The sequence below is a fragment of the Cottoperca gobio genome, chromosome 22 (assembly GCF_900634415.1).
Source record: "Cottoperca gobio chromosome 22, fCotGob3.1, whole genome shotgun sequence".
NCBI classification, from domain to species: Eukaryota; Metazoa; Chordata; class Actinopteri; order Perciformes; family Bovichtidae; genus Cottoperca; species Cottoperca gobio.
In genome coordinates, this window is record NC_041376.1 from 5989649 (window position 1) to 6016782 (window position 27134).

At 40.5% G+C, this 27134-nt stretch overlaps 3 protein-coding genes across 3 annotated transcripts; all 3 read left to right on the forward strand.

Moving 5' to 3' along the window:
• The first annotated feature begins 228 nt into the window (after nt 1-228).
• On the forward strand, nt 229-7275 carry pttg1ipa (PTTG1 interacting protein a). Its single transcript, XM_029460788.1, has 7 exons — nt 229-519; nt 1391-1443; nt 1729-1837; nt 3072-3174; nt 3974-4039; nt 5464-5510; nt 6577-7275. Exons 1-7 carry the CDS (start codon nt 435-437, stop codon nt 6612-6614), a joined length of 501 nt encoding a protein of 166 aa, XP_029316648.1. The 5' UTR covers nt 229-434; the 3' UTR covers nt 6615-7275.
• Nucleotides 7276-7791: 516 nt separating this feature from the next.
• On the forward strand, nt 7792-15615 carry sumo3a (small ubiquitin like modifier 3a). Its single transcript, XM_029460830.1, has 4 exons — nt 7792-7924; nt 8857-8985; nt 12708-12779; nt 13016-15615. Exons 1-4 carry the CDS (start codon nt 7904-7906, stop codon nt 13076-13078), a joined length of 285 nt encoding a protein of 94 aa, XP_029316690.1. The 5' UTR covers nt 7792-7903; the 3' UTR covers nt 13079-15615.
• Nucleotides 14563-26394, forward strand: LOC115027704 (thrombospondin-type laminin G domain and EAR repeat-containing protein-like). The gene is made up of 14 exons (XM_029461179.1): nt 14563-14662; nt 18955-19050; nt 20230-20453; nt 21448-21794; nt 22160-22250; nt 22374-22530; nt 22661-22792; nt 22880-22950; nt 23831-23989; nt 24083-24284; nt 24394-24626; nt 25610-25788; nt 25925-26026; nt 26241-26394. Exons 1-14 carry the CDS (start codon nt 14563-14565, stop codon nt 26392-26394), a joined length of 2247 nt encoding a protein of 748 aa, XP_029317039.1.
• The last annotated feature ends 740 nt before the right edge of the window (nt 26395-27134 follow it).

Below are 27134 nucleotides of genomic sequence, written 5' to 3' on the forward strand. Positions count from 1 at the left end.
CACGCCCAGACGTACCTTGTGATAATCTAATCTTCTGTATGCAAAGTGTTAAAACGAGTTACTTAATTGTTGATGATACTTCTGTACTTTTACTGAAGTGACATTTTCAATGCAAGACTTTTACTAGTTGCATCAAGTATTTTTTTACATTGCTGTAGCCTATTGGTACTTTTACTTAAGTATGCGAGTACTTCTTGCACAGCTGCTTTCAAGGAAAGAAATGCACGCAGACACGCCTTCCCCCATTTGTCTTTGCGTAATGAGCGTGCGTCAGGGTTCAGCGTTTGGTTCCTTCTCCGCAAGTTCACTTCTCGAGTTACAGCATCCAAGCTTGATACATTTCCTGTTTTTGCGCTCACGGGTTTTTCTAATCTTCTCAAACGAAAACTCTGAGGAATAACTTCTGGAATAATCTGCGTGGAAGTGTTGTGGTGATGAATTCACGGATTTTCCTCGCTGCTCTCCTGCTTGTCTTCGGTTTGGCGACTGTTTTTGCTCAGTCTTCCGCACCTGCCCAAGGTAGGAGTGGGAATCAGTGACTCCATAGTGACTTGAGGAATTAATGGCCTAATGCCTGAAGTCACCCCTCCATGTCACTGTAGCTGCATTCTTTTGATTTATGAGATACTTGTTAAAAGTAAAAGATACAAATCCACCTGATTTATTGAGACTTTTCTTTGGTCATGAATTAAAATCAGGTTTCTCTTTGTTTACGGTTAGGGTAGTGCTCAGCTCTCGTGTGTCTTACACTTTCTGTTGATTTAATGAGAATAGAAAAGGACTTAAAACAACCCAAAAAACTCTATTTGATCTGTGTTGGTCCTGAATTACACTTAAATGTTCTGGTTGAACATTGTTTCTCCTAAAATAATGTTTATGTAAGCTACACATAAAAGCAAGATAAACAATGACTGTATTGATATCATTGTGCATCTGTTAGTTTCATATATTTGTGTTTATGAAACCTTTTAGCAGGAACAATGAGTCTCTTTTCAGCAACCCCCCCCCTCCTCCCCAGGAGTAGCCACAAACAAACCAACCACATGAGAATGAGACTGTGTTTGTTTGTACCTCGGTTTTACAGAAACATGGCTACACTAAGACAAACCCAGCTGTTGTCCTGTGCAGTCTGCTGATGATAACATGGCTGGTCTGAAGCCTGTGTGTTTACTGTGCTGTGTCTCCATGGAAAATGTCCCAGGAGCACAGACCCAGTGAGCACATGCCTCGTTTAATCTGCTTCTCAGTGTTTACAGCTAATAGAAGAGGGCTTTCTCTTGTGAGGCAACATTTTTGTACCTGTTAACAGACATCATGCTGACTGACTCCCTTATTTACCCTCTGTGGTTTATTTTGGGTGTTTCAACTAAACTAACTTTTCCCCCTCCAGTGTGTGAGACGAAGAATGGGACAAGCTGCGAGGAATGTCTGAAAAATGTGTCGGTAAGTCCTTTAGTTTCAGCTGGTGTGTGTGTGCGTGTGTGTGTGTGTGTGGTGTCTGACTGTAGGTGGAGGAACCACAGCCAGTGGCTCCTCCTCCACCTCCGCCTCTACACCAGTTAAACTGGTTTGTGCAGTAACTGATCTCTCATCCATTCCCACCCTCTTCTTCCATTTTCAACCTTTTGTGTGCGTGTGTTTCCTACATTTGCCCTGAATACTTGATACTTCATTGTTTTGTTTAAATAATATAAATATCTTTATGTGTGTTGCAATTTTTTTTTACAGTGCCTGTGGTGTCTCACAACTAAGTCATGTGTAACATATCCAGTGAAGACTATCCTTCCACCCCATTCACTGTGTCCACTGAGTGAAGCACGCTGGGGGCTCTGCTGGAGTAAGAGAGTACACACACACACACACACACACACACACACACACACACACACACACACACACACACACACACCTAGACAAAGACAATCACATTTTTACTTGCATATACTCAGATTTACATTCATATAAAGTAAGACTTCTCTTCAAAACTCAAGGCAAGATAAACAGAATTGCATTAAATGAAATAAAAAGACTCCATCACAACCCTACCACTTCAATGAGTGCTTAAATTAACATTTTTTTTAATATTAATTTTAGGCATTTAGGTCCATTACTGTGGACATTATTATTTTAATTAGTTTTGAGGTACTGGTATGTTATTTAAATGTTTCCATGTTGTGCTACTTTATACGTTTACTCCAGCAAATGTCACCGGTTACTTCTGATATACTATTTGATATAGGACTGCCAGTAAAGATGTTTTTATAATTAATTAATTAATAAATAGTTAAGTCTTTGAAACATCTAAATAGTGATGTCCATCACACTTCCTGACTGTCCAAGGGATATCTTCAGATGTCCTGTTTTTGTCCAACCATCAGATAATCCATTAAACATTATATAAAACAGGAACAAATCAATAAATCACATTTGTGAAGCAAAAATCAATTAGTTTTTTGGTGTGTTTTTGCTTTTATAAATGAATTAAAATATTAATCAATTTAAAAACAATACTAAATGTTCTGTTATTACATTATACGCGTCATTGTTGTTGCACAGAGTACAGGTTCTGAGACGATGACATGCAGTTTAGCACCCGAAGAGCAAAAAGCCGTTGTCTCATATGGTCATTATCTCCCACTACTGCTTTGCTGTCAGTTAAACTACCCACAATGATAAACATGTTAGCCTTAGAAAGCTCCTCGAGGTCAGACTACAGCAAAAAGCTGCTTACACATTAACTTAGATAATTAAACATTCTGTAAGGGACATTCTTCTCTTTTTACTTCAAATATTTCCTTTTACCTCCTATAAATGCTGAATCTACTGCACTTGCACTTTCACTGGAATGACCTTTATGTCTCACATTGTAAATATAACAGTACAATCAAGTGGCTTAGAGTGCTGCGGTCAAATAGTCCCCTTGCACTATACATACAAAGTGTACAATGATTAGAGGGATTGTGCCAGGGAGAAAGGTTAGAAGAGCTAAAGGAAGTAGAACATAAAGTTTATTTTTTCCACCTCGAAGGTGATTCCTGCATAACTTTATGTTTCTCTGTTTCCGTCTGTAGTGAACTTCCAGATATTGATAATCACCTTGTCAGTGTTTGGTGCAATTATCATCATCGCCTTCCTGCTCTGCCTGTTCTGCTGCTGCAAGTGTGAGAACTTTGGGTAAGTGTGCCGCCAGTGAGCTATGGAGACACCATCGCTCTATGACGATGACGATGATGAGGTGATGATGATGAAAGGGATTTACAACAGTGTTTATAGGGACTTAATGAACAGACATAACTTATTATGTATAGTTGCTAAAGGACTATTTACTGTATCTGTTACAGTGTCTGCAATTCGTTAGCGTTTTGTCATCAGACACGAGGCATGAATATTATTTATAAATAGTGACTTTTTATTGAAAGTGTATTTGAATCAGAATCATTCCAAAATGTTACCAAGTTTTAAGTACAAATATATCTACAGTAACTCTTAGAACTGGTTAATCCGCTTCCTGTGTTCTCCCGATCCCATCATTTATGTTTCCCTAAATATCTCTCTTAAAGTCTGAGATATATCTGACCTAATCACTTTATCAACATAGTCGGTAGAATGGAGACGATGGTACCTCCAGGGTGGTTTTTAGTTGGAAAGACGATGTTTGAGGATGAGATCCGGCTGGTCAGTGATCCAAGTTACACTTAGGCTTTAACGTGGCAATAGATACGTTTCTTTGCAGTTGAAACGTTGTCTTTTACCACTTTAAGTATGGGTTTGGTGAGTTTAAGGCCAGAGTAACAACTTACTTGACTACCTTTGTCACTCTGCCATGCAAATTCTTCATTCAAGTCTGTTATTGGAACTTATTATATTACATTATTACATGTCAGCTTTGGTGTGGTCCTCTTTAGGCATCTGTACTTGAAACACACACACTGTGTACTACCAGAATCTAACCGTAACCCAACTTGTTTATCAGATCTAAGAGGACGGAGGCCAAGATGCAGAGACGGACCGATAAGACGAGAACCAAGCAGGAAGAAAGGTGAGAAATAATGATCTGTGAATGCGACATTGAGTGCGTGACACAGTTTCAAAGTGTAATGTATATGACATGTTGTTTAGTTTAGGTATATCTAGAGTTTACAAGTTGGATTTTTGTAATTTAAATAGTTATTAATGGTTAATTAATAGTTACAAACTGCATCTGAACTGAAACAGGCCACCGGTGCAGAATCAGAATCCGCTTTATTGCCAAGTAGGTTTTGACATACGAGGAATTTGCTTTGGTTTACTGGTGCACAACATACACGGAGTAAAACAAAAGCAGGTATTGCAAAAATCAAGAAACATATTAGAAGAAAGATACTATTAAACAAAAAAAAAAAGTAAGATCTATCTGGATTAAAAATGAAAGAGCTATGCAGAGACGTGTGTGAATGTAACGCATATAAAACAGATGTGAAGATTATCAACGACACAAGAACATTCTTCCCACTGAACAAAAAACTCTCCTTCCTCATCCAAGCTGCTTTTCCCGGTTATTTCCTGTATACTTTTGGTATATATACTATATATTATATATATAATATATAGTATATATATATAATATATATATATATTTATATATAAGGTTTATATTATGTTCTCTCTCTAGTTATCTCTTTTATTTATCTCTATATATCATATATATATTATATATCTATATATATATATCTATAATTATCTCTTCATCTCTATTCTCTTTATCTTCTCTCTATATATATATATATATATAGTATAGTATATATATATATATATATAGTATAGTTATATAGTTATTTACAATAAAAACATGATAAAAGTAGTTAAGATCCTGCACTCAAGATATAAACAAGATAAAATAACTGAAGTAGTTACAGCAAATACCATAATTTAAAAAGCCATACGATAAAATTGAGTCTTATGAAGAGATTTAAATGTGGAGACTTGAGTTTGCCGGCTGTAAACAGTAATGACTCACTCACTATAGGTGGAGTGATGTGTGCAGATTAGTTTGCTCAGTCATGGCAGTACCTTTTTGAAGTTCAAGTGAAGTTAAGCCGACCTATTGATTCAGCAGTGAGATGTAATATTTGTTTATGTTTGCCCTTTCAGTACAGATGCCCATGTACATTAGATGTGTTCATATAGCGATATATACACTTTAATAGCTAAATAACTATACCTCCATAAAGTGTCACTGCTGTCGGGTCGTCTCTTAATAGTTTCAATGTGTGGGATAATCTCATCGTTCACAATCTACAGGTCATCTGACGCACTAGTTTCCCCTGTTGCATTGTTGGACATGATCCATATCAGTTTCCGTCATAGCAAACTTTAAAAGCACACGTCAAACTGGTTTGTGGCCACATGACTTTTGGGAGTGTTTGTGTGGTAGGAAAATGATTATCATTGTGTTGCTCAGTCGAGAATGTGTTGTCCTTACAGGAGAGCAGAAATGAAAGAACGACATGACGATATCAGGAACAAATATGGTGAGCTCACTTGCTGACACACTTTTTCCTGTCTGTTTCATACACATGTGTGTATACTAACAACGTGCAGATATGTTTTTCTGCTCAATGTGGGGCTTCTGGACTGTTGATGGGAGACTTGGAAAATGCTAAATGAGATGAAGCTTTTTCTGGTTTACACTTGACAGAAATGATTAAAGAAATAGTTTGACGTTTTGGGAAATGTGCTTAAATGAATGAGCTTCGTTCACCAATATATTTGATGTTTCTTAAGAAATAGAAATAGTTCTGAAGTCGAGGTACTTCTGCAGGAATTAAACGCCAAACGAGCTTCATATTTAGTAGCGTCAGTGGTGAATATAAAATAACACAAAAAAGATGCATGGGATAATATTATTCGTAATATTTATTTTACAAGAACATAATTCTTTGAAAAATGCTGAAAATAACTCACAAGACTTGACCTCCATGCCAAATTTCAGTCTCCTGTGGTGAACACTGTGGCCGCCAAAGGGTGGGGAAATGTTGGCTGGACCGACCAATATAAATAATTATAAAAATATTATTGTAATTTAAATGTTATATTATAGAAATCTATTCTTAAAACAGTTGGTGAATGAGGCCTATTGATGCGACTCTCAAGCTGCCACCAGCAGCTGGTTAGCTTTGCTTAGCACAAAGACTGGAAACAGGAGGAAATACAGCGACGTGTTACGGGAAGTTAAGTGCCAGATGTACTTCCTTTGCAGTAATGTTTCCACTTGTTTCCTGGCAAGTTGCAACCTAACGGTGACTAAAAGTGTTGTTTCCACATTTTGGTTTTTAGATTTATACAAACCCAATATAACTTAAATCAGTGAAGTTTAGACCCGCTGGTTGGCAGCATTAGTTACCTTCAGGTAGAGCCAGGTTAGCTAAGCCGAGCTAACCGGCTGCTGGTGGTAGCTTCATACTTCACTGATGGACATGAGAAGGGTTCCGGTCCTCTCCTCTAACTCTCAGTAAAAAAAAAAACAAGTACACATGATTCTCAAAATCTCAAACTACTTAAATGCATGACTTTACTGATTGTCTTATGTTTCTCCAGGTCTAAGCGGACCAAATCCATACTCCAAATTTGCATAAGAGGATCTGCAAACTGAGATTTACACTACAACCCTTCTGTTTTCTCCTGAACTCTGACCTCTCGCACAACAGATTGTGGTTGTGAGAGTAGACGTGATGATTAATGTAAACTATAACTACGATAATTTCAGAAAGGTGACAGTAGTTTTGTATAGGCAGTCTATTCTGGCTTCCTCCAGCCAATGAACAGGTTGTGTTCAATGTGATGACCGAAGAGGCTGAAACCAAAGGATAGAATAGACGCATATCCTGTGGCTCCTATAGCATCATACTATTTATTAGGTTACGTCTTTAATTGTACAGAATAGAATGATTTCTTGCTCCTCTGTGCTGCTGCTTATAAACTTAGAAAATGACAACCTATTTTTTTACTTTGTGCAATTTACTTTTCTTGTTTCAAATTGACTTATTCATATTCTGAAATGTAGGAGCCCATTTTTTATTGTGTTACTTCTCTTTATTCCACTGAAAAAAAATATTTTTAAGGTACTAGGTTTGATCAAAATTAAATCTTTACCCTTGCATCCAGATTTTATAACGTAATTATTGACTTTAGTTGAATGTGTTCATCCTAAATTCGGATTGAAGTCTGCCTAATACGACATTTACATGTATGTCCTGTATAGACGCACAAGCCAAATAAAATACTTTGGACTCATAATTAATTTCGTCAGTGACTTTTATTATACCATTGTTGCCTTATATTTTGTGTCTTGAGTGATATGATATATATATGGCATGATATATAATTGATTAAAACTGTAGCGGCTCGCCTATACGGTACCTCAATTGGAGATATTTAAATGCTAAAACCACCTCACCAAAGGTTTTGGAGGTTGAAAGTTGAAACCTGCTGTGAGGTAAATAACATTTGTATGTACTGTCCCATTTTATGCCAATTACCTGTTATGCTTCGACACTTGCAAAAATAAAAAACTCTTATTCACATAGCCTACTAACTGTTTTTTTCAACATTAATTATGTGTCTGTGGATATTTACAGCAAATATATTACAAAAACATGCTATTGTACGAGGTATTGATACAGTATTACCTTGATAGGTTTCTCAGTTCGCGGGCTCGAGTATTTTGCATAGGTGCGCGCTCCCGTGTCCGCGCCCCCGCGATTTACTAGTCACGTGGTCCTCTCGGATCCAATCGTTTATTTATAACTTCGGTCCAAAGCGCGCACCCGTCAGCGGAGGAAAAGAGAGGACAGAAGGCGGCACAGCGACTAATACAGCCCAATTAACCGACTACTTTGAAACCCTCACACGAAATACAGCCAGGATGTCAGAGGAAAAACCAAAGGTAAGATATAAAGGTTTAAAGAGTGGTAGATTTGCAGTGATGGCTCAGTCGAGCTCCTGCCAAACCATTTCTCAGATGTGCAATCTAAAATGGCCTGGTTTGCACGTTTCTCTGAATCGGCGCAGTGTTTGTTTCGCAAATGAATGAGTACCAGCCACATCCATATTTACATTTACACGCGCTGACACAACACTGTAGATGGGGGAATTGGAGATATGCTGTGCTCCTAACTAGAGTCTCGAAGATTGTGAGCATAAATGTCAATTACACCATGATTGTCATTTGCGGATTTTTTTTCTTTGTCGAAACGGGACCACGTTATGTCCGCAGCGCCGCAAATGCCGCAACTGCAGCAGCGAGAAAAGTGCGCAAATAGAAGTGCAACACGCATATAAAAACTAAAGTAGCCGTGCTATTGTGGTTGTGTTTAACGTGTCAGTGCTTGTTTTGCTTCAGTACAACAAACACAAAACCGCTAGCAGCGTTAGCCGGCAGCTAAACTCTGCATCGGTCTTAAAGGGGCTGGCGTGCCAAACACCTAGCCCGGAGCTAATCATGCTAACGTTAGCATCTGTGACTGAAGCAACAGTAACCTGCCTGCATTATTCTGCTTAATGTAAGTTTATTTTTGTTACAATATCTACGAAATTGTGTAACAGTATTCCCTCACCACACATCGTGTTGGCACTAATGCATTTTAAAGTTGCAGGCTGTGTGTAACGTTAGCCTGCAGTCTGGTAACTTACTAAGTTACTTGGCTGTTATACATCTGTAATACTGCTGTTTGTCTAGTGTCTCTGTGACTGTAGTGTAAACTCCCTGAGTTTAGTGTGTGTGTGTGTGTGTGTGTGTGTGTGTGTGTGTGTGTGTGTGTGGTATGTTGCTTGTAACCTGCTTGTTTTAAATAATGTTAAACATGTTTATTTCTGCAGGAGGGAGTAAAGACTGAGAACGATCACATCAACCTCAAGGTTGCGGGTCAAGATGGGTCAGTGGTCCAGTTCAAAATCAAAAGACACACACCGCTCAGCAAACTGATGAAGGCATACTGTGACCGACAGGTGAGATGAAAGCCCTAATTACTAGTTTTAAAAAAACACTCCACAATTATTTTGGATTTCCTGCAACACCTCAGGCAGCTTCCCCATTAGTTGCACACTTCCCCTTGCTATTCCTGCACCAAAGGTCCTGTACGTGTCTGTTACGACCCATCTCGGCGAGGGAAAAGGGAGTAACATATAACCAGATGTTGATGGTAAAATAAGATATATTTACTAAATATGGTGGACAATTTGACAAACAATTGCTTTTAACGACACCACAAAGAACAAAAGGAGGGCTCTTAACACAAGAGCAAATAAGGCATCAAAGCCAAACTAACAAAACAAACTCGGGGTGAAAACAAACTCGGGGTGAAAACTTGACAACAGAAGAACACATAAAACAGCGCCGGGGCACCCTGACGTGCCTAACAGAAAACGCTGCAAATTTCTCAACAATTAACGCCAAAGTTAAACCTAGTTCCAACACCTAGGATACAGAACAATTTTAACCGACAATATGCGATATACAGAATCTAGTATCCACACACACGAGTACGAGTCATATGGCTGACAACACCAGCAGCCCCGACTGTCGAGCTGGCTTGGCATTTGTAGTCACTGGTCTCTCCAGTGCGCGTCGGATTGGAGAGCCGGAACAGGTGCACACTAATCGCATACGGTCTTCGCCAAGGTGGGAGGAGAGGACCTGCGTGCAGCCAATCAGGGGCCGGGGATCACACATCCAATCTGCATACCTAATAGGGAAAACAACGGTGCAGACATCCACATAATAACCCCCACAGATAAATAAGGCCGTGGCCGTAACACTCTTCCCCCCCCTAAAACACAACCTATAAATTCCTAATGACACATACCACATACATCACTTCGAAGGTTACCTACAACCTGAACAAAGCATCCGCCAACACATTCTCTTGAGCCCTTTTTATGGCGAATTTCAAAATTGTAGTCCTGCACCATCAGCGCCCACAGCCAGTGAGTCACAGAGTCGTGGGGTGTACATGTGGGACAAAAAAAACGAGAGGGTTATGATCGGTGACTGGTACCACCGGCAACAAACTGGAACCGACGTATACCTCAAAACAATTATTATAACCAACCTCTGAAAGGTGGCTAGAGCGTTGCACATGCCAAAAGCTAGGATTGTGTATCGTAACACGCGAGTCGCAAACGTAGATTTTTCGGCGCCGTGTTTAGTTACCGGAACCTGCCAATCACCTTTCAGCAGATCCAATTCGCTGACATTTTTAGCAGGGCCCAAGTTATCAATACAGTCTTCCATCCGCTGCAACGGATAGGAGTCCTGAACCGTAACTGTATTTACCTTACGGAAGGCCGCTCGTTGCGCGGCACATAGACGCTCTCGTGTCACCGGGAGAGTCGTGCAATCAGGAGGCACAGCGGGACTGACGGGGCGCACCGGCTGCACGGGTGACTACACAAATGGGGAACACATCACAATGTGGCTGTATTACCTCAGGTGACCCAGCTGATAGGAATTCATCCTGTAAGGACTGAATCCTAAAGATTCCTGGACAGCTTCTCGGGCTGAAAACGGTACAAATGGTGTTCCCTCATCCCAACCTTTCTCAGTCGTCAAACAATATTTGCGGAGCATAGACTTTAACGTCTGATGCCACCGCTCTAACACACCTTGGGATTCAGGATGATAGGCACTCGATACAACATGGCGCACATTCAAAGTTTGAAATACCTGTTTGAACAATTTGGACTGGAAATTGGTACCTTGGTCAGTCTGGATAAAACGGGGAAGTCCGAATGTAGAAAAGAACTTGGTTAAAGCTTTTACCGCGGAGCTGGACGTTATGTTGCGTAACGGAACAGCTTCGGGGAAATGAGTAGCAGCGCACATAATAGTGAGTAAGTACTGATTACCACTTTTGGTTCGGGGCAGGGGACCAACACAGTCGACTATCACCCTCTCGAACGGCTCTCCTATCGCCGGTATAGGATGCAATGGAGCGGGGGGGGAATCGCCTGGTTAGGTTTACCGGCAATCTGGCAAACATGACAACAACGACAGTACTTGGCAACATCTGTTTTTAACCCTGGCCAAAAGAAGTGTCTAAGTATCAGCTGATACTGTTTTTGTCACGCCCAGATGTCCTGATCATTGACTCTCATGAGCAACTGACAAGACATGTTGACGGTGCCCAGCGGGCACAACTACTTGATACACCATGTTCCAATCAGAATCAATAGTTGCCGTGAGGGACCATTTTCGAATCAACACATCGTTGTCAAGAACAGACGCTACCCCACTTGCTTTGTCGGCACTCACCACATTTGCAAAACACTTCTGCAACATCTCTTTCCTCTGCTGCAGTACTAGCCGATGAGTACGTGTTAACTCACAAGGTTGTTTTCCCGTCAGCCTCTGCTGAGAAACCTCGTTATGGTCTGGCTCTGCAGCCTAATCTGCCTAGATCAGTGCAGAGTAGAAGAGAGGAAAGGGAGTAGTTTCTACTGCCATAAACCTGGACACATCATTACCAACTGTCTGATCCTTAAACGTAAAGAGCAACAACAACCTGCCCAGAGTACGTCACCGCCAAAAGGCATCGGGTTAGTTAAGGCGTGTACAGATCATGATAGTGGTGAAGGTTTTGACGAAATGCTTCAAGCCGTTCATATTCGACGGGTTCGTGTCCCTAACCGGCAAGTCTGCCAATCAGTGTCTGGTGCGCATTGTAAGAGACACAAGGTGGCTCGCAGTCTGTGATTGTCGCCTCTGTGTTGACATTCTCTGGCCTGTGGTTATGGTTCTGTTTTACGCGGCATTGAAATGGGTTACACTCCCAGGCCGGTACACCGTGTACACGTTCAATCTAAGTTAGTCAGTGGTTTCTTCCCCGTCGCAGTTTGTCCCGCGTTACCAATTGGGAGAATTGTATTTCTGATGGGTAACGGCATCGCTGGTGGTAAAGTGACTCCTGCGCTGGAAGTGTTGGACTCACTTCAGTGAGAGGTCCCGGGTTCATCCCGGACGAGCCCCCATTTATGTTACGCCCCGTCTCGGCGAGGGAAAAGGGAGTAACATACAACCAGATGTTGATGGTAAAATAAGATATATTTATTAAATATGGTGGACAATTTGACAAACAATTGCTTTTAACGACACCACAAAGAACAAAAGGAGGGCTCTTAACACAAGAGCAAATAAGGCATCAAAGCCAAACTAACAAAACAAACTCAGGGGTGAAAACTTGACAACAAAAGAACACATAAAACAGCGCCGGGGCACCCTGACGTGCCTAACAGAAAACGCTGCAAACTTCTAATCAATTAACGCCAAAGTTAAACCTAGTTCCAACACCTAGGATACAGAACACAGAATTTTAACCGACAATATGCGATATACAGAATCTAGTATCCACACACACGAGTACGAGGCATATGGCTGACAACACCAGCAGCCCCGACTGTCGAGCTGGCTTGGCATTTGTAGTCACTGGTCTCTCCAGCGCGCCTCGGATTGGAGAGCCGGAACAGGTGCACACTAATCACATACGGTCTTCGCCAAGGTGGGAGGAGAGGACCTGCGTGCAGCCAATAAAGGGCCGGGGGTCACACATCCAATCTGCATACCTAATAGGGAAAACAACGTTGCAGACATCCACATAATAACCCCCACAGATAAATAAGGCCGTGGCCGTAACAGTGTCAAATCATCCTCATGTCTGTTGTCGCTCCTGCAGGGTCTCGCAATACGGCAGATCAGGTTCAGGTTTGATGGCCAGCCTATTAATGAGACGGACACACCTGCACAGGTAAGATATTATTCTCTATTTGCCATTATATTCTCTTTAAACCTCTCTGAAACAATCTTTCTACAAGATGTAACGCATTAGAGAAGCCTGTGAATTCTTCAGAGACGTTTATTTAGCATTGACTGCAGACATTCAGCGTCTCTGAATAGTGTCATGAAGTTTTATATTTCCATTTCTGAATAATTGTACTTGTTTATATCCACTAACTGGAATCTCTGTCCCTCTGCTCCTCTCAGCTGGAGATGGAAGATGAAGACACCATAGATGTTTTCCAGCAGCAGACAGGCGGGCACTGCTAAGCCCTCCCCACCTCATTGACGGCCACCCTCCGACCACGCCCTCAGCCACCTTCACTGTCCCTCCCCTCCCCATCGCTCCTCTCAGCCTAATATTATTATTATTATTATTATTATTATTATTATTATTATTATTATTTCTTCAGTTAAAGATGTCTGTCATGGTTTTTCGTCAGGTGTGTGGGGGGGAGGGGGCTCCTCAGCTGTTTATATACCGTCACAGCCAGGACTGAACTTTTGTGCGTGTCAACAGTCTCTCTGCTGGCCAATCAGGACAACATTTCCTTCTGGCCCCGCAGGCTGCGATTGGACCAACAGTGCGTCACAGCTGTTCCTGGTTTGTCAGTGCTTCTCGTTCGCTCTCCAGTGAAAGCTTAGTATCCAGTAGTTTGTCACGGTTTTCATCCATCGGGGTCGAATGTGAGGCTCTGCAAGTTTTTGTCCGGGGTCACAGTCAGTGGGCATGAAAATGTTTTGAAGTGGAAGCACTATCTGAACTTAATACACACCCACCTTCCATTTCACTTTGCTTTCGTGTGTATTTTTCTTGCCTGAACGGTGACTCCTGCTCTTCTGTCAAGAACGGTATTTTAATTCTCTGCATTTTAGATGCTTTTGCTTAAGAGTTTTATTTTGTTCTTTTTTTTGTTTTCTATTTGTCTTTTAAGAATTAACATCCAGGCGGCGTGTTGATTTTCCTGTACAGAAGTATCAGAGTGGATGTTAGATAAAAGTTGTGGCGCTTGGACCAATACTCCAAAGACAGAACTTCTGTTTTATATTTGATGTACTTGGATCACTCTGAAAGCAAACTGCAAGGTCAAAACTGTCACATTTTAAGGGAGTTTGTATTTCATTAATGTAATTTGCTTCCTTTTTGACTTCTACTAATTGAGAAATGTTCTCTGTGGGTATCCGTGCTACAGACTTTTATTCGCTCATCCAGACAAATGCCTGTTTAAGGGAGGGGACATGTTATTGATCCTTTGCTGGAGTTGGTTGGGGTCTGTCTTTGTAAGGATAGTCTCATGATGTGGAATGCATAACTTTTGTTTTCTTTCCCTATTTTCCGATGAAGTGGGCCAGAGGCCAGTCCCTAAAGTGTTCTTACAAGTGGCTCTACTTGTCTGTTTTACATTTTGGGTGGGAAAAACTGGAAGGCCGTTCCTCAACGCTGCTTTGGGGTCAGCTGTCTCATCTCTGTATTGTCCTTGCGAATGTAGACAGGCAGGACAACTGATTCTAAATGTGTTTTGAAGAAGAGCCGCTTCCAGTTTGAGCAAGGATATCTAACAAAAGTCGGTATGTTTTTTTTTGCGAAGACATTTTGAAGACTGCTTTGTCAACTATGAAGCGGTTTCCTTGTGTGTGTGTGTGTGTGTGTGTAAAAGGCAGAAGTTTCAGGCCATTTGTTCAAAAAGCCTGACGATGCTGTGAAGACATCCAAAGGGTTGATGAGTGTCTCCAATAATTTAGTTCGGAGAAGGATGCATGCAGTTTGTGCATATCGGGAGGGCAGGGAGGCCAAACACTGGCGTTTGGAAGATAAATGTTCTGGACCCACAGGGCCCCGTTCTTCATACGCAGGTAACTGAGATGGCTTGATGTGATTTGTTATTGGCCTGACGTTTTTCAGTTCAGTCAGGATTAAAATGTGTTTTGTAGTGGAAGCAATTAGTCTGCAACTTTATCCAGAGTGAGGTGGATCATGACAACCCTTTTTAAGTTTACCAAATTTAATTTATTTTCAGATGAGGTTACATCTTTCTTTAGAGGCATGCATTGATTGTCATAACTGAACAGCGTTTGAGTCAAGCAGTCGTACATACAACAAAAAAAAAGTACAAAATACATCCAATGCAATAAAAAAAACAATAAAATAAATAAATCAAGCTTTTGTTTGGTGCAGTATGAACTCCAGTGTTTAGACATTTGCAATACATATGATTTGCTTTATGAATTTCATGTGTTTTTAGTTTCCATAACTTTGAATGTAGGTTTGCTCAGCCACGTTAGAAAGGGGCTGAACTTTTTAAATGGTAATTAAATTGCAGTCTACATGTTTCAGCTGTATTTTTGTATGCATTCTATATAAATAAAAACAGTTAATGCCAATGCATAAACATTTCTAAATTAATATTTGACATAAATGTTTGAAACAAGCGCTCTGTTCTGCCACCTGCTGGATATTCACTTACATGTTCAAGTGCTACCCAACTCATTCTTCCCACAGTCATTAACAAGTTTTGACAATAAGAAACATGCCTCTGCACAAGCACCTCACAAGTTGTGACCCTGGTTTTAGTTTTCCCATCGCTCAAAGAAAAAGCACAGTTATCAAGACAGCCTTCTACTTGCGTTTGAAGGATTGAGTTAGCTGCACAAAGCTCTTCTGAGCAGGCTAACGTAAGCTAAGCCATGTAATGTACAAAGAACGGGGCCCATGTCTTGTCCTGTCATGTTATTTGTTTCTCTACTGATTTGTACATTATTTGTGGTCTTTTACTACTGTATACAATAAATATAGTTTGGTACTCAGATTTGTTGTCGCATGCTGTATTTTATATTTATGTATTCAAAGATCCGTAAGCAACTGAAATGTTTATTTTTTGCTCTACAATAATCCCTTGGGGATATTTCTAAAACATAATGACAAAGAACTTAACCAATGCACATCATTTATGGCCTAAACTAACTTACAATGACTCCCCCCCCTGATTTGCTTTTATAAAAATACCTTTCTTGTGTTACTCGGAAGCTTTTGCACATTTTGCAGGGACAGATTCCTGTCTGTCATGCACATGTGAAGTCACAGCCAAACCTGTGACATTTGGTCATGTGACACATGGCTCAACCTTTTAACCCTGTTTCCTGGTATACTTGAAATGCTGTCACTTGTCAGAACATGTCATAAAAATATGTATAGTTGGTGCGCGCGGTCCATTACGCAAGACGAGGTTTTAATTCCCACTGAGGCCTTGCCTGTTTAAAACTGTGTTCCCAAGTACTACATATGGAAACACCACATGTGTCTTTAAGAAAATCGACAGCTAGGTGGTGCCAGTGAACTATGATCTTCTGTCATAAAACAACATCCACAACACAATCTTCTAAATCAGTGATCTTCACTATTTGTTTTACATGATAGGACAAAGTCAATAAGAGAGCCACTTTCTTTTCCAGTCATAAAAGGTTATTAATCTGCCATCCCACCCATTATAATAATAATAATAATAATTACTTAATTATCTTAAAACAATGTTTCTGCAGAAGCCAAAAAGCAGTCTTATCACAATTTCTGAGACTAAGAAGGTTTTTTTTTTTTTTCAGTCAAACTCCACGCGTTCTTAAAAGATGCCTGAGTTAATCGTTCAGCTGTATTAGTTGTCGTGTGTTTGAGCCTTTGCTGTCCAGAATGAGAAGAATAAAGCTGCTCTATTTTTGTTTTTCCTAATTTCCCTTCCAGGTGCGTAAATGTTTTTTTGGATGCGTCGTTTGGAAATGCCGCTCCAAATGACTTCGCTTGAAACCAGAGCGGGTTTGTTTGCATATTAAGCACGAAGGGGTCATAGTATCCTCCGATTTAAATGCTCCAATTTAGCGATATAAATAATGTTTTAGCAAATGTCTATATTCATAAGCATGCTTATGATAACATATTTTTAATGACCGTAAGTTAATTATTTTCTATACTAGCCCTCCACGTATCTACCCGTCCAAGAGCACATTCACCAAAACTGGTGTAGTGCCAAGCAAGTTTAAATATCTTGTTTCTAGTCTTTATTTGCATCTTTTATCTTTTATCAATTATTATTATATATTATTTAGAGCAGACACGTTCAATGTTTTAATGGGTTGTATGTAATAGCCCTGCTTGTTTTTAGTGTTTTTATGAAATCTGTATTGACTGCATAATCATATCTATCACCCCTTTATTGAGCCGCGCAATGAGTAACACTGGTCTAAATACTCAAAAAAACCAGATTCTATTCGATATGGACATGCCGAAACACAAGAAAACTACAAAAAGCAATAAAAGAGATATGCATGAAGTTAAAGATACGCCACTGGACAAAAAAGTTAAAATAACTTATTCCTATAGTATCCCTGAAACACCAATATCATTTAGACGTCCATTAGAGAGACACGTTATCAATCATTTGAATGAAGCAGTCTATAAAAAGAAATAATTTGTATTTAAAATAGTCCTTTATCATCCGACGCCTGGTTTATAACCTTAGATCTCATCTGACACGCTGACTGAATAGTTATAGTTATCAAACCAGGAATAAGGAAAATCATGTGCACTAGTGGAAAATCTACATTCGTTTTCTGCATCAAACATGTCCTTCTGAAGCATGCCATGTCCGGAAGAAAGAAAGACGAATGAATGGAAAGAGCAAGGCAGATTAGATATCTTGTTTCCTGATCTGAGTGTAGTTTTTGATCCTAATGGCCGACAAGAAGAGAAACAAAGTGTATTTGCCTTGCAAATGTGCCGTTCGGTGGATGAGAGGATTCAAAGAGATCTGAAGATGCCGAGACGCCTCTCAAAACACAGTCTGACTATTAAATAAGTACCTAATATCCAACAAACCTTGTAACAAAGTTGTATTTAATTTTTGGGTGACCATGGATAATCAAACTTTGTATTAAAAAGTCAAATTCTGTGATTTACCCAATGCAACCCGTTTAAATAGTGACATTTTTACTTGACCCAGGCCATCTAACTACTTGTCATTGCAGTGTACTGTGTAATTTCACTGCCCTGAGACTTCATTACATTCTTCAACAAGTAATATTTGCAGATCTTCCGTACAACAGTGGAGTCTGTTCTCCTGTATGGCAGTGAATGCTGGACCCTGAAGCCCACCCTGCAGAAATCCCTAGATGGGTGCTACACGAGAATGCTGCGTGTGGTACTTGGCATCAACAAGGATGAGCATGTGGCGCATGGGGGGGGGGGGGGGGCGCTAAGGGTGGGTGAGAAAACAGCGGTCAGGAGAATGAGGCTGGCAGAGACACCAAGAGCTGCCAGCCAGCAAACTTGTGCTGTGGGAGCCAACACACGGGCACCGATCACGAGGGCGTCCCGCAATAACATACATGGACGTACTCAGGAAAGATGCGGGAGCAGAAAATACTGGCGAGCTAGGCCAGATGCATGGAGGATCAGGATGACTGGAAGCACCGATGGAGGGCCCGTCTGAGGACAACCTAGTAGTAGTTTTAGGAAAACATCCTGGTTTGAGACATTAAATTCACATTAGTGGACCAAAGGTCACATATGTTCTGTTGTTGCTTTTAGGTTGTCTTTGTCTGCTAAGGCCCCTTTACATGTAGTGAATATCTGGAGGAATCAGACACTTTCTATACTATTACATTAAAAATATATCAGTTTGTGTGTCATATGCGCGCACACACACACACACACACACACACACACACACACACACACACACACACACACACACACACACACACACACACACTCGCACACAGTGGAGCAGCTCACCCTCTGGCAGGTCTGTGTCATCAGAGGCGGTTGAGGGAGGATGAGTGACAGGCTGGTTAGTGATTTGCATGGCTCTGGTGTTTATAAGGAGCTGCAGGTGCAGGATTCTCCACACAGATGAATTAACTCCTCTCCAAACCACAGATGCTCTGGGTCTTCTTCTCTGTATGAATCTTAGGTAGGGAAGTTTAGCTTTTGAGGATTTTAAACAGTTTGTTGGCTAGACATTTTTCTTGTATCAATATGAAGAATACACAGATGTCTCGTGTGTGTTGTCACTTAAGATAGAGATTAAAAAAAAAAGGGCAGGACAAATACCTTCAATATGGTGACATTCGTACCAGCTGGCAACTGAATCAAACAGGCTTTTTTGTGATGACATCGCTCATATTTGTGCACTTCCTTCTCCTGGGGTTAAGAGTCATTGACACCACTGCAGACACATGGAGACGCTGCACAGGTATCGTACCATTTTATTGTGTTTTACCTCTCCCTAACCTCAGCTCTCCTCTCTATTACCTCAGCTCACTTCAACACATCAGATGTTCAGTTAATGATTATTCAGCGGACGGTTTACGGTTTCATCTAAAAACCTGGGAAACCCCTCCAGCTAAAATTCTTTTGGATAATTCCAACTGTCTGTGTCTGCTTACAGTACAGTGGGAGTGTTTGTGTCTGCAGTATTGCGTGCAATATTAAGTTAGATAGCTTCCACAAACAAGTACAGACATTGGATGTGGTTAGGATTCCACAACAATTCTATACACATAAGAATATCAGGAAAAACAGGGTGCATTTTTATATGATGTCTCATTAATATCAGAGCAATTCTCTAGCTTCTGTTTTAATAACCACCCCATCTAAAACCTCCTTTAGCTCCACTGCCACCCAGGGCTATTTCTCACACATCAGAGGCGGTAGAAACTCCAGTATGCTATGACATTAATTGATTTATTACTTTATAGCAGTTATTCCCCACATTTTATTATCGTGTGTCCCCTCAATACAGAGCTTTGTCTGCTTGTGACCCCCCTTTTTTTTAATAGTATATATTAACCTTTGAGCAGTCAGATCCTTTACTCAACTATACGACACTATAACAGTTCTCTTAAGTAACATTATGTAAGTGTAATCAGGAAAACTTACTTAAAATATAAAAAGTAATATTACTCTGTCCACTGTGGAGCAAGTACTATTTCATACAGGGCTGCAACTGCTAAATAATCATTTATTTTAATTATTATCTTCCCAAATAATCAATTAATTGTTTGGTTTGTAAAAAAATCTGAAAATTGTGAAGAATGTCCGTCAAAATAACCTAAATCCCAAAGTGACACATTTACAATCAGTGTTATTGAAAACCTGCAATATTTCCCTCTGAAATTAGTAAAATGATGAAGAAAATACTCATATTAAGTACAAGTACCTCACAATTGCACTTAAGTACGGAACTTACATTCCACTATTGATTCTTTGCTATCCTATTAATCATGTCAGGACCCTGTAGAGTTGTTTTGCGACCTCTTTAGGGGGGCCCTGACCCCCAGGTTATGGTTATAGTGTAGCAATGTCTACATAAAAAACGGCTTTAGGCTGTAAAACAATCTTCCTGACCTTTTTATTTGCTTATTGTCTGCAGATTTGCTCCCTCTGGATCTTTTGTCTTTTGTCCTCGAGAGAGACACCTCCAAACTCGCACCAGGGGTGCACATGAAGCAGGCCGGAGGGGTGAGGGGTGTGCATTTCTCAAACCCTCATACCTCCATGAGCTTTCCCTCCTCTCAGCTGCTGGTCAACTGCGACCTCTTCCCCGAACTATTCTCCATTGTTGTGACACTAAAGGTCACTAGCAGTGCGCTCAAGGTAAGCATCCACGTCTGTTAGAAACATCCGGTGCTAATTACCAGTGGGGGAAGAAGTACTCATATGTTATACTTAAGTGAAAGTGCCCATACCAGAGTGAGAACAAAACTCTGTTAAAGTCCGACATTCAAAATGGTACTTAAAGTTAAAGTACAGAAATAATATCAAATACTTAAATTACCTAAAGTAAAAGTGCTCATGCAGTGTTGCGGTGATTGAGGTCATTTAAACTATGTATGTAGTTTTTATACTGTATATGCACTCTATAGAAACTCTTATTAATCTGAAAGGTTTCGTTGAAATATGAAGTAAAACATAAGTAGGGTTGCAACAAAATATAATAAAAGATCGGAGCAAAGACTCCATGTCATCCGCAAACTCAGAGCACTGTCTGTTGCCCCCCCCCCCCACCTCCTATTGCTTTACAAAAGCATAATCCAACCCATCCCCCTGCTTTTTCACCATGCTGAACCTCTCAAATCACCTGCCTCCCCACACCCAGTCTATCAGATGTGAACCTCAGAGCCATCACACGGCAAACACTCACAACATCGAATGACTGTCGTCACCCCGTGAACCAACACTTCACATTACTCCCATGTAGTCGGAGATACAGGACACTCAAATGGACAAGAGCTTTCTTAACGGCTCTGAACGATGTTCCTCTGTGACACTGCTGGGAGCTTGGATAATATGGATTAATACATAACGTTTTCGTGTACTGTCTATATCTGTATGTTGATATACATCTGTTGCTACCTGTATGTTCCGTTACCATGTGTTGCTGTGTGTTGCTGTGTGTATATCTGTTGTGTACTGGCTGTGGAAACAAATATCCGTATGGGACAATAAGTCTAAAATCTAAATCTTTAGATTAATCTGCGTACACTTTCCTTGATTAACCGACTAGTCGTTGCAGCTCTAAGTACAGCACTTGAGTAAATATATATGTTTGTTACATTGTGTCTGAGTGTTTTTCAAATTTGCCTTTCAGAGAAATGAATACATCTTTTCCTTGATGGAGCCAAAGAAAGTAGAGAATAAAGGAGTGGGGGAGGAGGAAGAGGAGAACAATAAAGGGGACATTTTGGAAAGGAATAAAGAGAGGGGTGTCAGTGGAGAGAGGCAAGTCAAGAGTAATGTGCAGCGTGGACGGGTCATCCTGGGACTGAGGTTCTCGAGAAAACGTCTGCACTTCCTTCTTAGAGGTCACGGAGGGGTCCTGGATCACTGGGTGTTTCGAGGAGCACGACTAGCTGACAACCAGTGGCACACTCTGGTGTTGAGCATTGGTAGTCATCATATCAGGCTCATCGTGGACTGCGGCTCACCTCTGGAAATGTAAGTTTTCTTTCTGTTCACTGGGTGGGTCTGTTTCCCACCATCCTCTCTTCCTGTTGCCTCTGAATTCCTTTGAGGGATAGTAGATCCTTCATCACAATACAATGGCACTGCTCCAAATCTGCTCACACCCTGCAGCTATACCACAGTGGTCTGACAGTATGTGATAGATGGTTTTTAGTGGAAACTCCCTCTGGCACACAGAAGCGAGGAATATCAGCTCTCGTTCGGTGCCGATATGATACTATTTCTGTCTCAGTTCCACAACTAGACTACTTTAATTACAGAGATTTTCAGTTCATTCATAGAAGAAAAACAACTTATCTTAGCTATTAGAAATAATTATGTCTTTTTATGGCATACAGTGTTCCCTCCAGGCCTTTACCCTCAGACCTCAACATTAAGGGATCGAGATTCCACATAGGCAGTCGGGGGAGATGGAAAGGCTTGTATTCCGTAAGAATATATTTCCTTATTTACTAACTTTAATGAGAAATAAGCTGCTAAACCACATTATTAGTACATTTATTTTCTAAAACAATCAAACCTTTTCCTTCTTATCTGCCGCCCCGTGTACAGGGTCTGTTGCGACAGCTGGTTTTGGTGCCAGGTTTGGACGCCACCCATCACATCTGCCCCTCTTCAGACCCCCAACTAGCAGTTCTGTCAGTACCACCACTTCTCTTAGACCTGCCTGTCACAGGGAGGGAGGCTGACGGCCATGTGTCTTCCTATGGTAAATTGCAGACGCACTTTACAAGACATTTGATACAGTATGATGAAAGACATGACATATATTACGTTTTCCTGCTTCCTTGCCTCTTTGATTGTCTGCTTGTCTTTGTGTTTTGATCATGAATTGTCAGTAACGGAGGAGCGAGTGTCGGTGGGGTTGGAGCGTACGTGCTCAGAGCTGCTACAAGGCCAGATGTGGTTCAATCCGCTCAGCAAAGGCCTCTACCTCTGTGACGGTACAATGTGGATCACCGTGCTAGAAGGTGAGAACCCAACATCCAACCATCCGTTCATGAGAAGGTTTTTAAGTTCTTAAAATTGACAAAACTCTCACCTCTCCATCTGCTCAGATCACAAACGACTGGACTATGTGTCAGAACACCAGGTCCTCTCCACCAGCTCAGAGACACATGATGTAGAGGTAAAATATTCATATTTACCTATATTTGTAATTTTGTTGTAGTGCTGTCACGATATAAGATTTTCACCTCACGATTATTGAGGCTAAAAGAATCCATGATAACGATACCTATAGAGAATGTGAAAAGAAAGACAATCCTGTGAGTCAAATTAATATTTAACTTTGCTTACTGTGTGTTTTGTCTCTTTTTTGACCAATTAATTACACTAATTTGTGTTTGGGCCAATGGGGAAGGGAGACAAAGCGAGAACTAAATGATTTAAAGAACGAAACTTATTCAAGAGACGCTGGATTATTTACACAATATTATCATATGTGTATTATTAACATGATATCAACCTTTTAAATGGTTTTCGTCAGTAATGGTGTAATGCGACATAATGCTAAGATCCTCACTGGACTTACACTTGAGGAAAACAAAGGCACAAGAGAAGGAAACTATTTGTCTTTAGGGGAGTCTTGTGTTTTTTAGGACGAGGTCCCTCACACGGCATCACTAGATCTTTGGGGTCACAGGATTAATACAACATTACAAAATAAGAAAAAACTAAATTCGGCCATACAAAATTAGGTTTATTTCGAAGACTTTTCTATAATTTTGTTTAGTTTTTTGGTCCTGTGAAATACAAGGTATGCATCCTGTGACAAGGGTTCATGAGTAGAGAAGGATGGGAACCATAGTGTTTGTATATTGTTCCTCAGTTCCAATTAATTTACTGTTCTGTGGGTAGAAAGTGTCCAAAGGTGGTGATGCTTTTCTCTCTTGCAGTCCGACTTTTGTCTTGATTAGATTTCCTTCTTCTATCGCCTACATTAAGGCTGTCCAAACAGTTAAGGAGTACTTCTTTTCATTGTTTCTTTTTTTTAATACAATATTTAGGTGTTCCAGGTACAGGGCCTGGGTATGATGGCTGCTATGGCCCATAGGTCAGCCTCTGGCTCTGCTTTGTATCTGTGGAGCGACGCAGGTTTCCAGCTTTATCAGAATATCAGCACATATGAAGCGCTGGCATGGAGACACTTCAGCATGGGCAAGAAGGTATGATAAAAAGAAGAGATGTAACATGAATCAAAATGTCCAAAGTATAGTGTAGAGAGCTGATATTCCTTGTCTTTTGTCACATTCATCTAGCTATATCTGGTGGTGTCTAACTCTGGAGAAGGACCAGACAAGCGTAAAGAATCAGAAACTGACTTTTCTGTGATTTACAAGTGGAGCAAAAAAAGGAAACAATTTGTGCGGTTCCAGACTCTGCGGACTCACTGTGCACGGGACTGGGAGGCCTTTAAAATCAATCGACAAACCTATCTCGCTGTGGCCAATCACAGACAAGGTAAAAACTAAATAACCATCAAATGACGACCTGTTAACTTCCAGAAATCCTGGCCTGATATTCACAAACTATCCTGTTGCATTCTTTCTTTTTCTTGTCTGTCCTTCAGGTGATAATAATCACACTATAGACAGTGTGATATACAAGTGGAACAGGTTAACAAAAGCTTTTGAGGTTTACCAGATGCTGCCGACCTCGGGGGCCTACGACTGGGAGTTCTTCACAGTCGGACCGTACCATTTCCTGGTGGTCGCAAATGCCTTTGATGGAGTGACGACTTCTGTAGACTCTGTCATCTATGTTTGGGTCAATGGAAGCTTCCAGGTGTTTCAAACAATTAAGGTATGTGGGGAACATAAAACAGGAAATGCAGAATTTACCTTAAAACTAGGGGTACTAGGAGAGCGTAGACCTCCGCCAAGGTCAGGACCTATCTCGCAATGTTAACGAAAGTGAATAAAGCATTTGTGTATCTGCCCTGTGATTCTGATTAGCTCCAACATGTGATGGGTTCTTCCTTGTCAATGCTGCACTCTTCCACCAAGTTTCATGAAAATTGGACATGTAGTTTTTCCATAATCTTGCTGACAAATCCGAAAACATCACCTCCATGGCACTGTTCAAAAAAAATCCCTGAAAAGACTTTAAAAGAAACATCTGTTACTCTGCCACAATTAGGGTAAATTTGGAGATGTTTGAGCGTGAGTGTAATTAGACTTAATGGCACTTTAATGTAGCATTTTTCTGCATGATTTCCATATCATTCATCTTCTCTCCAGCTGGGCTTTGATTTCCTCTGATGAGATCTGTATCTGTGAGCTGAGTATAAAAAAAAACATCTTGTCTGTTTGTAGAGAAGGAAGGGAACACAAACGGGGAGAGATAAAAGAGAGATGGGGAGCATGCATTCAAGACAGGGCCAAAACTAGAGTGTGTGGTTTGCCATGATTTGCTTGAGCAATAACAGTGCTTTGACATGTAACTGATAGTGAATCATATATTTGAATCTCGCCACATTTGAGGAGACAGCGTTGACACATTGATAGTCACACGAGAAACCATAAGGAGATGATTTAGGGGAACTCCACAGCTGGATGTGAGGATTTTTAAGAACACCTTGGGGCAGGTGAAATTTAATCATTTAAAATCACCCAGAAATGAGGGAAAATATATAGTTTTGGCATTTGTTTTATATTTATTACCTTCTTAGTAGTTTCTCTTTCAGCTTTTCTGTCTACATGTTCAAGCAATGTTTGAGGAAGTACTCTTCTTCTCTTTTAATCAAGTTAAACCACTGGATGGTTTCTCTCTCATTGTCAATCTAGACGTTCTGCGCCACAGACTGGGAAATGTTTCAGATCGGCAGTAGAGTCTTCTTAGTTGTTGCCAATGGACACAGACTCCACGGTAATGGACCGAGTCAATATGCCATCAACTCCACCATCTACGAACTGGACATGAATGGACAGCTGTTTGTCCGCTTCCAGGATATTGTCACCTACAGGTACAGATGTGCAAACACCTTGAGTATGCCAGGTGCATGTACACACAGACAGATCATGAGAACACTTCCTGTGTAATAACCTGTTTGCTGCCACTTCAACCTCTCGACATCACCACATACCTTTCTGTCTCTCCAGTGCAGTGGACTGGGAGTTCTTCAGCCTCGGGGAGGAATATTTTCTGGTTGTCGCTAACTCCTTTAACGGAGAATCCTACTCTCTCAACAGCGTTCTCTACAGGTACGCAACTTGTCATCAACACCCCTCCCATTGTGAAATAATTCATCCATTCTGATAGCTCTCTAACTTAGTGCTGTTGTAATGTAGATTTATTTTCCTCCCTGAGACAGACTAGTGAAAGCATACAAACACTTGTGAGGATTTATAAGGAACTAGCTGAGCCTTTAAGAAAATGCAAATACATCTTTCATTTGAGTCCTCTGTTTGTTTTTAGGTGGCAGGGATATGAAGGATTTGTTCCTGTTCATTGGCTCCCAACGATTGGATGCAGTGACTGGGAGTTTTTTAGTTCTAAAGGAGAATCATATCTGATCTATTCTAGTGCCAAAGCACCTCTCTCCAAAGTGTTCAAGCTGAAAATCTACTAGGCAAAACAAGAGAGTGGACTGTGTTTATACATGTTCTCATTCTTTGGATGTGTCTGTGTGCTCCTGTGTGAGAAAATGTTTGCAATAATATATAATAATATGAAATATGTGAGAGTTTTTAAGTAAATGTGCCTTTACCATGCCTGTTCTCAATGTACATACAGTCAGGGCCATAGGAACCATTAGGGTCATGACCTTAATATTATTCCTGGTTATTTGGGGGTTTAACAAGCAGAGGAGGATTTTACATTCTACAATTACAGAGAAATTGCACATGGTGGGTATTGAAGATTGATTCTGACATTTCTTAGAGTAAATATATTTAAATGTGACAGTTTTAGGCAAGAACTATTAAACTAAATTTACATTTACATGATTTAGTATTTCTAAACAAGATGTATGACCTTGATTATCCTGAGGTTTTAAAGCTTTGTTTCATCCATCATGTAGGGAGATAAAAAAAATGTATACAGAAAATAGAATTTAAAAGTTAATAAATTAATGAAATCACAAAAAAGGAGAAATGTCCTCGAGGTTTTGGTATAATGACCAGCCCTGCATACAGTTACCCCACAACATCAACCATCAGCGCTAGGTTAACAACTGATGTACCTCATTTTAACACAAATACCACAAGCACAAGATTTTTATGAAAATATATCTGTCTATTTGTGTGCGTCTGACAGAAATGAATACAGCTCTGTGAGATTTCTATCTTTCTGTAAACACATTCAATATTT

Bases quoted from the DNA above. Each gene is read 5' to 3' on its own strand.
- pttg1ipa (XM_029460788.1), top strand. From the start codon at position 435: ATGAATTCACGGATTTTCCTCGCTGCTCTCCTGCTTGTCTTCGGTTTG. The intron at 1,444-1,728 runs GTAAGTCCTTTA...TTTTTTTTACAG, and splicing joins AATGTCTGAAAAATGTGTCG to TGCCTGTGGTGTCTCACAAC. The intron at 1,838-3,071 runs GTAAGAGAGTAC...TTCCGTCTGTAG, and splicing joins ACGCTGGGGGCTCTGCTGGA to TGAACTTCCAGATATTGATA.
- sumo3a (XM_029460830.1), top strand. From the start codon at position 7,904: ATGTCAGAGGAAAAACCAAAG. The intron at 8,986-12,707 runs GTGAGATGAAAG...TCGCTCCTGCAG, and splicing joins AGGCATACTGTGACCGACAG to GGTCTCGCAATACGGCAGAT. The intron at 12,780-13,015 runs GTAAGATATTAT...TGCTCCTCTCAG, and splicing joins AGACGGACACACCTGCACAG to CTGGAGATGGAAGATGAAGA.
- LOC115027704 (XM_029461179.1), top strand. From the start codon at position 14,563: ATGCATGCAGTTTGTGCATATCGGGAGGGCAGGGAGGCCAAACACTGG. The intron at 21,795-22,159 runs GTAAGTTTTCTT...TATGGCATACAG, and splicing joins TGCGGCTCACCTCTGGAAAT to TGTTCCCTCCAGGCCTTTAC. The intron at 24,627-25,609 runs GTATGTGGGGAA...TTGTCAATCTAG, and splicing joins AGGTGTTTCAAACAATTAAG to ACGTTCTGCGCCACAGACTG.